The following is a 12,536-nucleotide window of genomic DNA, read 5'->3' as shown; positions in this document are numbered from 1 at the left end:
CTTGTGCTGTGATTACACAGGAGGAGTTTTCTTCTCCAATTTGAAACTTTTGTTGCAGGAGTCAGCAAACCTGGAGGATAATGTGTTCACTCCTCTTTGCAAGCATTTTTTTCTGCCTTTTAAGGTTGTTACTATATCCCCTTCAGCTTTCTCTCCTCTAGACTAAACAACCTCAGCTCTTTCAAACTTTATTCCCAGGTTATGTTTTCTAGATGAAATTTTTTTAGACAAATGGTTATTGCTATCCCCTGATCTCGCTGCGGTCAGACTGGAGCACTTCTGGCTTGTTCCCACTATGCCTCCTGAGGTCTTGTGGCTCCACAGAGAGCCATAGAGGGGGACATTTTGAGACCTTAGAAAGATTAATCTGGACCTAGCCCTGCTCATGATGTCTTGGCATAAATGTAAAATTCAGCCTGGAGACACCTTTGTGTTCTGCAAGGATTATAGATTGCATCCTGGACTTGGAACCTGCTGTGGGCACTGTAAGAAACATGCAGAGCTCTGAGTGCCTTCAGCTAGAAAAGCACAGCTTTGCTCCTGAGAGAGTGGAATAAATCCTTTGCTGTCACCATGAGCATATTAAAAAAAAGTTTCCCTCTCCCAGCTGCACAGCTTGCTGGGTCACTTCTAAGTGTGGCTCCCAAGAAAAAGGCTTGTGCATGTGCAGCCTGCCCAGTCTACCAGGGAAGACACATATTGCCCTCAGCATGGAGCCTTTTTCACTCTGTCATATGGAGAGATAAAGCCTTTGGATGTTGGATTGGCTTTGCATCAGACTCTCCTGAGCACAGACTCCATCACACCCCAAGTTCTGTATACTGGCAATGGTGAGGGACATGTTCAGTGCTGGATTCCTCTTACAATCAGCATTTTCCCAGCAAATCAAGATCTCAGAATGTTTGTGCTTAATCATAATCAAGCTGTCTGAATGATCAGCCAGAAACATCCCCGTGACTGATTAAACCTTGCACTCCAAGCGTGGGCCATTCACATGGTCACAGGATCCTTGTCTGAACTCACTGCCCCTTGCTGCCTTCTGAGGGGAAGACACTAAAGCACTCATAGGTGTCTGCTGGAGGTGTGTGAGGCGCTGGAGACCCCTGTCCTGTACAAACTAAACCAGTGAAGCTCTGGCTCTGCCCTTCCTGAGCCAGAGTACGTCGCTTATCACAGCTTGCTTTACTGTACACAAAAAGAAACAGGTTTCCCTCCTGGTTGTCCTGCTTGATCTTGGCCACATCATTGCTGCCTGTAATGTGAAGGATACAGATATGTCATATTTAATTCAAAAATACTGTTTCACTCTTGCCATGTCTTCAGAGCCTGTGCCCAGGCGCTCATTTTATTCTTGCTGGATGCAGGACCACAGCAGGGAGATGGCTGTGAGGGGCAGCTGAGACCCACGGGTACCATCTGATATGGCTGGCTCTGGGAGCAAAGCGCCAGCTCACGCCACACCCCTGTGAGTGAGGCAAGGCCAGCCCCTTTATAATGATGCTGCCAAAATTGATCTGTTGATGCCACAGAAGCATCCTGTGGTGTATTTCTGCACAGAACTGCTGTTGCTCGTTCTTACTGCGGAGCTGCATCGGCTCCTTTAATGAAGTGCTGCATAAATGTCACCAAGGGCTGATTTTCCTTGGTGTCAGCTATTGTCTGACAGATGTGATTAAGGCCACATTGGGCTGTCAACAGCCATGATTCTCATTGTGATCAGCTCTGCCAGCAGTCCTGCTGTTGCTCCGGCTTTTCAGGAAGTCTTTGCGCGTGTTACCGACTTGTTTTTCCCTCCGCAGGGGCTGCTGGGCTCCTCCACAGTGGCACAGGAGGGACATGGGGAGCCGTGCCTGATGTGATAGGTGCCTTCACTGGGTTCACAGGCAGAACATTGCAGCTCCAGCAAGGAGGAGAAACATAATGGGAGTGTGGAGTGTGGGTAGGCAGGTCTTCAGTGGGGACAGGAAGCCCATCCAGGACTTTTTCCAAAGGGCAGTGGGCGGGTTTGGGCTTGCTCACTCAAAGTTGGCGTGAATTAGGGAGGAAAAAAGAAAGCATGAAGTCGACTTGAATAATGTGTCCTCTTCAAAAAACATGGCTTTTCCTTCTTTTTAATCCAGCCTCTCCCTCTTCCTGTGGCATTCAGGGATCACCTTCACTTTACCTTCCTCTGTAATCATAAACTCCAAAAACATCCTCATTAACAGCAGAAAAGCAAAGAAGCTGGGACTCAGGGAGCAAAACCAAACCATGTGAGGGCCAGTAGTAGCTAAAGCTCTCCCTAATGCCACCAAGAGCAGGGTTTGGAGAACGCTGTCCAGCTTTGCAGGTTCTATTGTTCTTTTCAAAGCTGAGCCCAAGGAAACCCTGAAGCAACACATGAATGGGGTTAGCGACAGCAACCCTTGCTCTTGCTCAGGTTTAGCAGCAGCAGCTAATGCCAAAGGAACTGAGCTCTTGATGAAATGCAAGCAGCTTTTGTTAAAAGGAAAAAGTGCTTTATTTTGAATTGTGGGCTGGGTGGTTATTTTTTATAATGATTTACAGTCATAAATTGTTGGTGATTGCATGCAGGCTGTGCGTCATGTTGGAAATTCTGCTGACGGTGCACAGTTCTCTGTGTTGGGTCTGCACTGGGATGTTGTGCAGAGGGACAGGGAGAAGGGTGCCAAAGCAAACATTCCGCATTTGATTTGGGATGGAACAGATTTCCTTTGAAATAACTTGCGAAACATCTTGTCCTGAGCTTGCAGTGCAACCACTGACTGCTGCCAGTTGTCAAGCCAACGGGGAGATAGTCAGAAAATAGTCAAGAAACACCCATAAAACAAGCCAACCACCCGGGCACTGTGGGGTGCGTTGAGTTTCTTGTTGACAGGCAGGTGCTGAACAGACACCCCACTTCTTCCCTGCTGCCCAGGTGAAGGCTTCCTGGGCTGAAGGAAAGCACCTTGCAGGAGCTCGGGGCTTGTTGGCACACTGGGGAGATATAATGGGTCACCTTCCCAAGCAGGGCAGCCCATCAAGGTGGAGCTCACGTTTCTGACTCTTGCCCGTGCACAGCTCCCTGCATATCTGCAGGGATAGTCTGACCCTCCCACTGTCATGCTGCTCACAGGGAGCTCCAGCAGACCCTCTGGTGCTCAGGCATTTCCTGGGAAACCCAACTGTTACTTTGGTCTCTCCATGGATGTCATTCAGGGGACCTGTGAGGTGCAGTATAGTGACAACCCTGAATTAAGTCAGTGGCCCCGTTTTCATCTGCCACTGATGCCGTTTAGTCCTCCAAAATGTGTTGTCATTGCAGAAGGTGTGAGTGCTGGATCATGGCACCCTAGTTAGCTCGGCGTGCAGGAGGCCTCAGGTTACCTCTGACGCATGATTTCTCCCTGGCATCGTTGGTTATTCCTATCAAGTCGCAGACAGTGTAGCCATATGGGAAAGGAAGTCGTGAAAAGCAGCTTGGAGTCCAACTCAAAACACCTTAAATTGGTGTGATTTCCCCGAAGGAGGAAGTGCCTGCTCTTTAAAAAAAAATAAAAGTCCTCCTCTTAAAAAGGGCTCTTCAGGACAGAATCGATACCACTGAGTTACTTTTTAAAGCAAAAGTCTTGGGCCAAAAACAGCCTCCACCCTGCATCTCCCTGACAGCAAATTCTCTTTCTTAACTTCTTTTTTTTTTTTTTTTTTTTCCTTTGCCCTTTTCCTGCAAAGGCCTCTCAGCAGATGGTGGAGCCAAGCGCCAGGAGCACCTCTCCAGGTTCTCCATGCCTGACCTGAGCAAAGACTCGGGCATGAACGTCTCAGAGAAGATGAGCAACATGGGCACCCTGAACTCCTCCATGCAGTTCCGCAGCGCCGAGTCCGTGCGCAGCCTGCTGTCGGTGCAGCAGTACCAGGACATGGAGCCCACCCTGCACGACCTCGCCAGCCCTCTGGGCTACCAGGAGCGGCCCTTGCACGGGCGGATGCACCAGAGCTTCGACTACGGCAGCGGGGTGCCCGGGGGCAAGCTGGGGGCGCAGGAGATCCCGAGGCACACCCCCATGAGCGAGCGCACGCGCCGGAGAACCGTGCTGCGGGATGACGACCGGCACTACCGCCCGCACCGGCCCCGGCGCTCCCGGCGCTCCCGCTCGGACAACGCCCTGCACCTGGCCAGTGAGCAGTGCTACCGCCTGAAGGAGAGACCCTCGCTCCGAGCCAGGGACGACTACGACCCGTTCATGCACCAGAGGAGCTGCAGGGAGACGATGGAGCAGGGTCCCTGCAGGGATGTCTACGGCCGCTGTCCCCGGACGGTGTCGGATCTTGCCTTGCAGAACCACTTGGGCGAGAGATGGGGGCCCTACTTTGCCGAATACGACTGGTGCTCCACCTGCTCCTCCTCCTCGGAGTCTGACAACGAGGGCTATTTCCTGGGGGAGCCGATCCCGCAGCCTGCCCGCCTCCGGTACGTGACCAGCGAGGAGCTGCTGCACAAGTACGGCTCGTACAGCATGCCCAAGTCTTCCACGGTGGGGGCCAGGGGACAGTTGCACAGCCGGAAAAGGCAGAAGAGCAAGAACTGTATCATATCCTAATGGCATCCTTGCCAGGCACCTTGGGAGAATGTAAATTAACTCACGATCTTGCACTGTTTTAGATCATGTAAGTGCTTTTATTGTAACAAAAGAAAGGCCCGAAGAGTAGGGATTTGTAAGAAGGTTGTAGACCGGCTTCTATAAATAGTCATAATCCTGGGCACGGTGAATATATTTTGCACATCTTACTTTGGAGATAAAAATTTTAAAAGTTCACTTTAGCCTGTAATATTTACCCAGTAGTTTCTCTTCCTTCTCCCAGATACTGCCACCCCCTTGAGCTCTGTTTGTCCGTACGTTTTGGTTGCCACTGTTGACTCTCAGCATCAGTTTGCTGGTAGCTTTTGCTTTCCACCACATTTTTGTTTTCCATTCGCCATGTTGGTAGGTGATTTGTCTCTTGGACAGTGTGGGAGCCTAAGTTATTTCCATGATTGTTGTAAATGCAATGTAAATGAGAGTTTGGAGAAAATATTTTTGTATTTTGTAATATCAGAGGAATTTCTATATCTTAGGAGTCACTGGGAAAATGCATGCACATTGAGAATTGTTTTCAGTCAGAGCTAACCAAACAGTACTTTGGACCCCCCTTTCCATTTCATCATCAGACTCCTTAAGTTTATCAGTGAGAGTCTGAGTTTTCATTGGTTTTGAGGGGTTTTTTGTTTGTTTTAACCCTTTTTTTCTGTTCATTTGTTTTGATCCTGGTCAAAAAGCAGAATGTTTTTTGATTCATTAAGTCTTGACAAGCCTCAGTGGCATTTTGAAGCCTGTGATTTGCAGGTACACTCCAGTCAGATACAGGAACCCCTGACAGCTGCAAAAGGGACCTTTTTTTTTTATTATTATTATTATTATTAAATAGGAAACACCAGAACTACCAAATGTCTGCAACATTGTAAATTACCAAAGCTGGAGAAGGAATTTCACACCTCTGTAGAGAACGCTGAAGTTACTAAACATTGAACTATTATTTGGAGTAAATAAAGTGTAAATGGTGCAATTGTGTGATGTCAGCATGACGTTGTTTTGAATATAGACTTGTCTTATGGTGCTCTAGTCTCCTGGGTTTTGTTAACTGCTGTTCATTACCAAGTGGAAGTCTCAGTATTGCCTCCTGCCTAAGACATATGAGAACACCTGCAAACTGCTCCCCATGGGCCCCTCCTGCCCGGCAAGATGCCCTCGCCCCTCTGGGGCTGTTTGTGGCCAGGGCTTGTCCCCTGGGGGGCTCAGCCCCAGGGCCAGGACAGCCCCTCCTCTCCGTGGCAGAGGGCCCCTGCATAGGGCTCAGCTGTGTTGTATTCTGGTGGATGTGAGTTTGTTCTCTGTGTGCTTTAATCCATTGGGGTTCTGCCATCCCAGCGTGTCCCAGCTGCGAGCCAAGGCCGGGTTGTCCCAGTGCTTCCCAGAGAGGAGCAAGTTTGCAAAAGGGGCTCTTGGCACCCAAAAGCACCTGTGGGGGGTTAAGACAAGGCTGGGCTTTGAGCCACAGGAGGGCTGAGAGCTTAAGCAGCTGGATTGCCCTCGCCCCATGTGCTGCTGGCACCTCAGGGTGTCCCTGCACCCTGGGGCCAGCCCCTTCCTGCACCCTGGGAATGTGGATTCTGCTGCAAGGATGGCACTGGCAGCCTTGGGCACACACAGGGACACCCCCCACGCCTACTCAAAGCAGCAGATGCAGAAAAATCTGGAAGATGGATGTCTCCATACCACAGACTATTGCTAGGAATTTTTTTTGTTGTTTGTAAAGGACAATGTGATAATTATTATTCCTTTAAAAAGAAAAAAAAAAAAAGAAATGATACTTAAATATATTTAAAAAAATGTTTTTTCCAGTTGGAATAAATGGAAATATTCATCCAAATGGAAGAGTCTCATGTATGTTTTTTGCTCTCCAGGAGTGTTGGTTAATCATTAGTAGAAAACGTGATTTTTACTGAGCTGGTCTTGCTATAAAAGCACAAGAACCAGCTGAGCTCCATCGTTGACATGGTTTTGGTGGGCGGGGAAAGCTGGTGGAGGAGCATCTCCTGCACACCACACACCTTCCCCAGGGTCGGTGACCTGGTGTGGTAACACCTGGACCCATTATTTGCTGTTAAAAAGGCCACATCACAGATTCATTAAGGCTGGAAAAAAACTCTAAAATCATTGAGCAAGAACAATCCAACACCACCATATTTACCACTAAAGTATATTCCCAAGAGCCATATCCACACAGCTTTTGAACATTTCCAGGTTGTCTTGAAATCTTCACCTGGTAAAAGCCAGCAACAGCTCAACTGAAATCCCTGCTGAGCCTCTGGCATACTGGGGGAGACTATCAACTGAAATGTATAAATAACAGCCTTTTCTTAGAAGTTCATGTTTTCCAAAACAGACCTGCTAAGCTGGATAGAGGTATTGCTTACAGTGACAAATATGACACTGTAACTACAGCTTATTATATAATTGGAATTTAATATGTACAGTTTAATTCATTGTCAGTGATTAAAAGCACAACAAATGTCTGTCAGCTCCGGTACAGCTGAGCTGCTCTTGTGCAGCAGGAGCTTGGATTGCTCAGCAAATGGTAAAAAAACTAATCCCCAGCCTTTCCCCTTTCCCTGCTTGCTGACTCTCCCCAGGGGTAACAGAACAAGTTTAGAGACTCCTTGCAGCAGAATTGCAGCTCTCTGCACATGCAATTTTTCTACTAAAATCCCAGGCAGAGTGCCTCTGTTCACACGATGGTTTTGCTGCTGGAAGCAACTCTTCAAAACTTGGTTCTCACTGCAGAGCATCTCCTCATCCCTGGAATAGTTGGGCAACAAACGGGGGAGAGAAGAGTCTCTCAGGTGATGCTCCTCTCTGATGGACCCTTCAACAGCACCAGAGAAAGGTGTCAGATCACATTTTCTAGGAAAGTCAGAGTTGGTACAAATTTCAGCAATAAATGCAAATGCAGCTTCCAAACCCTTTTGATTTTTCATATGGGCTCCAGAAGTCCAGTACACTTTGAGGCACGTGATTGAAAAACAAAAAAGAAGTGATTTTTTTTTTCTGCTTAGCCCAGTTGGAGTATGATTAACCATTTCTGACAAACCCACTGAGCTTGAGAGATGGAGCTACAAGTCTGTAAAATCTTGCTCCATTGCCATCTGGCCCTGCTGATTCCCCTCTCTGTGCCCGCTGCACACGGAAGCGGGGCACACGTGCTGCCATTTGCGTCTCCAGAACTGAGTGAAGGTGACACCACCTAAAGCTCGGGGTGAGTGTCAGTGGCTTCCAGTTTCCCTGGTTTGGCCAAGCAGGAAGATTTTTGCTGGGCTACTCTGGACAGCTGTGCTGCCAGAGCCAGCCTGGCACACTGTCACTGTTGCTTACAAAAATAATTAAATCTGATCAAGTCTGTTGCTACCACAATCTTCTTTTTTCCCCCCTTTTTTCTCCAAAAAGTCCTTGGCAAAACCCACCCAGTGTTGCCATGGGATGGGCTGGTGTTTACCTCCGTTGCAAAGCCCTAGGTTCACATCACACATCACACACTTGGCCATGACTCATGTGATGGTGGGAGCACAGCATCCTTCACATCCATGTTCCCCAGCAGACATGGGGGCATACCTAAGGTCCCTACAACACCTGAAATGCCCCAGCATGACAACATGTTGGCCCAAAAGCCACTAGAGCTGTGCAGGGAAGCTTCCAGCACACTAAGGCTTGTTTTTCAGGAAGCCAAAAGCCACACAGCCTTTCACCTGGCAGATACATCATAATGAGCAAAGCCTCTGCAGAAAGACCTGAAGCGTAAAGTTAGAAATATTCAGCAGCACCTTGTCTGGAAATTATCACGCACAGATAATCTGTCACTTGCCAAAGGCCCAAGTGGCTCTGGCATAGCCCAAAACACTCAATGGCTTTAAAAATCCAGTTGCTTTATGAAGAGAGGGACAGCATTGCTGAGTGGGGGGTTAATAAATTACATCAGTTTGATAAAGACTGAGTTCTCCCGAGAAACAGGCACACGTTTACCCTCGCAATTTAATACCCCAAAAATCCATGCCTATGCAGTTTGAGGCTGGCAGCACCCACTTGGCACTGCTGCTGTGCCCCCTCCCCGGCTCTCTGCTAGTCTGGGCTCCTGGGCTTTGAGCTGCCCTGTTATCTGATGAACTTTGCTCTTTCAGGCTAAAAAAAGCTGCCAGATCCTTGCATTTACATACAACTATGCTATACTTGAAATCTAGGCTGTCCTCATTCTCCTGAAGATTATCTGCCACCTATTAGATGACCATCCTCCAGGTCTGGAAAAGCTCATTAACTAAGAGCAATTCCAGAGGATTTTATTTTTAAAGATTACTTTTTTTTAAAAAAAATGCAATACTTTCAACCTAGATCCTTAAAACTATTTAGGAATTCAGGTTCGGTTTGAGTACAAAGGGGATTCACTGGAGAGCTGAGGCCCCTTTCCAAAAACATCCACAAGTTGTGACATATCAGTGCAGGGGAGAGGAAGGAAGGAAGGAAGGAAGGAAGGAAGGAAGGAAGGAAGGAAGGAAGGAAGGAAGGAAGGAAGGAAGGAAGGAAGGAAGGAAGGAAGGAAGGAAGGAAGGAAGGAAGGAAGGAAGGAAGGAAGGAAGGAAGGAAGGAAGGAAGGAAGGAAGGAAGGAAGGAAGGAAGGAAGGAAGGAAGGAAGGAAGGAAGGAAGGAAGGAAGGAAGGAAGGAAGGAAGGAAGGAAGGAATACACTATTATAGTCATTTCTAATGCCAAGAATGCTCGTCTGAATCTCTGAGGAGGGGAAAAAATTTAAAAGTTCAAATTTGAATTTGCTGCCTCTGCCCATCAACAATGGACTCCAGTGTTGTGCTGTGTGTTCCCTCTGTGTTAAAGCATCAGCTTCATCTGCAGCCAGGCGTCATCCTCAGCTGGGAGCAGAGGAGGTCACAGGCTCTACCCACCTATGGGACACTGGCCCTTAGGTCAGTGACCAAAGGCAGTTCCACCCTTCTGCTTCTCCACTTCTTATTAAGTACTCAGCAAATTACCAGCTTCCCTGTTCTAAGGCAAACCCAGTCAGTTGCTAAAGCATTCTCAGGAGAGTTTTCCCCTTGTAAAAGCAAATATTTATATCTGCTGTGCTCTTAGAGGCTCTGGATATGATCAACTCTCAAGGCAAGATTTAGCTGAAAGAGATGATTTATTAAAATGGATAAACAAAGCCCTGTGAAGCAAGTTAATTCAGTCTAAATAAAGCATTAAACTCTGAAGAGCACACATCAGATCACAGTACATATCTATATGTGTATGTATATATACCCCATGTAATTCCTGCAGTCAAAAGTGCAGCCCTCTGGACTGGGATCCCAGATCAACACCCTGGAGAAAGGCAGCCCTGAGCCAGGCTGGGTGTGTATCAGGCAATGAATATATTAGCACATGCCCTGCTCTTTAACAAACCCAGTGAGGCTGTCCACTCCCACCCCAAACACAGGGATCCCTTCGCCTGCCCACCCCGCATGTGCTCTGTGCCTCAGTTTCCCCAGCTCCAAACCTCCACCATAATGATGCTTTTAACAACAAGGAACTTAAAAATCTGGGGTGAAGGAGGCTGGCAAAAGAGTTCTGATTTAAACCGGTGGCTCAGGGTTTGAGCCAGCTTTGTTGCCACTGCATGCCAGCAATATCAGAGTTGTTTTCTCCCTTAGATCCTTGCTGCTATAGAGCTTCAACTCTACACAGCTTGGAGTTTTTTCTTCTTTTCTGTAAGTTAGGCCTTAACTGTCAATTATTTGCTCATGAGAATGCTTTCATGGCTGATGCTGGAGCAGACTCAAGCAGTTTTTATTTTGGTACTTGGATTAATTAGCTTTATTGGAAGAGGGAGGCAGGGCAGGGATTCATTCTTTCTGCTCATCCCATATTCATTATTTACATTTTTCGGTATCCCAAGTAACTCGGCACAGAAAACAAGCAAATGAAGACTGAAACATACACAAAACATCTGGAGCCGCTGCAATTCCGTAATTATCACTGCTGGTTCACAATGCACAGAGTGCATGTTGGAAAGGCCATTCATATACTGCCCCAATGGAGATTTTTCCGGTCAGATGCTTCCAATGAGCACCCCCCCCCCCCCCCATCCTCCTGGCCCATCTGCCTGGCTTAGGTCTGACCTTGACTCCCCACCAAAAGCCAAAGCAGCAAAATTGCTCATTGTTGGGAGTAGCAGCCTCTGGAGCTCCTGGCCCAGGACAGTAAACACAGCTGGGCACATTAGGGCTGCTGAATAATTTATGTGATGACTCTTCAAAATAGTAAATCCTGCTCCCTCAACCCACTCCATCCTTCTTCATGTGCCTGCTGAGTCCTTTGTGAATATTTAGGAAGTTTTACTAAATTCATAGCCTCTTTTAGCAAACAGTTTTAAAATATTGAGTGAAACACTTGCATCTCACGCTGCTCACTGTTCATGTGGCCACAGGGGATGAAAGGGGACGCAGAGCGAGTCACTGCAAAATCCTTGTGGCTTAGATGAAAATTTTCAAGATTTTGGTCCAGCAGACACGATGCTGCCCTGTGCCCCTCCCTGCACCTCGACGCCCCTCTGCCCACCCACCTCTGAGGGGTTCAATTAAAACTTCATCCTTTGGTAACATATGGGTGAAACGGCAATTTTTTAATATGCCAGGAAGGCCAGGCCTTGGCACAGCCGTGTTTGAGTGTAGGGAACATGAATGAGACCCTCCAAAGGTGCTGGCGTGGCCTATGGCTCAGCTGGCAGCACTGGTGGGGTCTGCCAGCCTGAAGGGCAAGGAAAAAAGGGAAAGGGAAGGGAAAGGGAAAAGGTAAGTAAGGGGAAAAGAAAGAGGGAAAAATAGATGGGAAAGGGAAAAGCAGAAAGGCAAAGGAGAAGGGGAAGAGGAGATGTTTTCTCCTTGCTGGGCACACAGCAAGGCACTGGGCAGCCCCCTGGGCAGGTGCACTAGAGCAGCCTCCTCTCCCAACACTTGGCCTTCTAGCAGTTCATTTTTGAATTCACAGGGCCAGGAATAAGTGTGCCTGGCTTCATCACCTGGCCCAGTTGTGAGGGTAGAGGGTTTTGCTCAGAGGAAGCAAATCTTTGCATATTTATGAACTTAATTGTTTAAGGCAAAAGATACAAAGAAGAGAAGTTGATTTGGGATGCACAGACAACTGGAGCAAACAAGCCTGGCTCCCCACGGGGCTTCACTGCAGCCCCAGAGATCCCTGCCTTTAATGCTCCTGGATTGTTAACAGCTGGGAGAGGGTGGGGAGAGCCTGTCTAGGGGGAAAAAGGCAAAAATCTCCCAGTTTCACTTTCATAATTTGGAGTTTCAAACCAATGTTTATGACAATGTCATTATTGCTGAGCATCTGCTGGGCTCAGGGAATAAAATTCCTTTTCTTCATCTCCAATGTCAGGATTTGCAAGTGCAAGAGATTTTCAAGAGCTTGTCTCAGTCCCTGTTTGTATGCAAATCATGTTGTAACATTTCTTAGACTAAAAGACCTGATTTTTTGCTATCATCAGTCAAAGCATCTGTCAGCCTTGTCAGAAAAGAAAGACTTTGATTCTTTCAGGTCAAAACAACCCAAAATTATTGTTAGAATATTGAGATGGCTTTAAGACATGAAGATTACAATGAAAATTGCTTAAACCTCATTTTTACTTCCAATGAAATTTAAATTTTGATTTTATTTCTACATGAAATGCAATTTTTTTTTCACAGGTGACAGTTTTAAAATCAGAGTTCAGTGCAATATTCCAGATCTCCATAATCAGGCAGGGAGCAGTCAGCATTGGATTCAATCACAAGAACAGGAGAAAACTGGGAAGAGGAATGAAATAAGCTAAAGAATGGGCAAAAATTATAGAAAATTGAGTAGGAGCTTGTGCCAAGGCTTGAAGGCAGCAAGTGAGGCTTCAAGATCAAACACTTCCAGAGAT

The 12,536-nt window shown here is 47.2% G+C and overlaps 1 protein-coding gene across 2 annotated transcripts in view; it reads left to right on the top strand.

Annotated features, from left to right (window-relative positions):
* The window catches only part of PRICKLE2 (prickle planar cell polarity protein 2), a 104,430-nt gene extending 98,788 nt beyond the window's left edge, over positions 1-5,642 (top strand). For both annotated transcript variants that reach the window (XM_066195433.1, XM_066195434.1), the window contains one exon: positions 3,715-5,642. In XM_066195433.1, the coding sequence (XP_066051530.1) occupies positions 3,715-4,583 (869 nt within the window). In that variant the 3' untranslated portion in view covers positions 4,584-5,642. The remainder of the gene's footprint in view (positions 1-3,714) is intronic.
* The last annotated feature ends 6,894 nt before the right edge of the window (positions 5,643-12,536 follow it).

This window comes from Chamaea fasciata, unplaced genomic scaffold, assembly GCF_029207755.1.
Source record: "Chamaea fasciata isolate MVZ Bird 193981 ecotype frontalis unplaced genomic scaffold, bChaFas1.0.hap1 SCAF_13, whole genome shotgun sequence".
Lineage (NCBI taxonomy): Eukaryota > Metazoa > Chordata > Aves > Passeriformes > Sylviidae > Chamaea > Chamaea fasciata.
The sequence above is the reverse complement of the archived record's forward strand: the minus strand, read 5'-3'. Positions and strand labels throughout refer to the sequence as shown.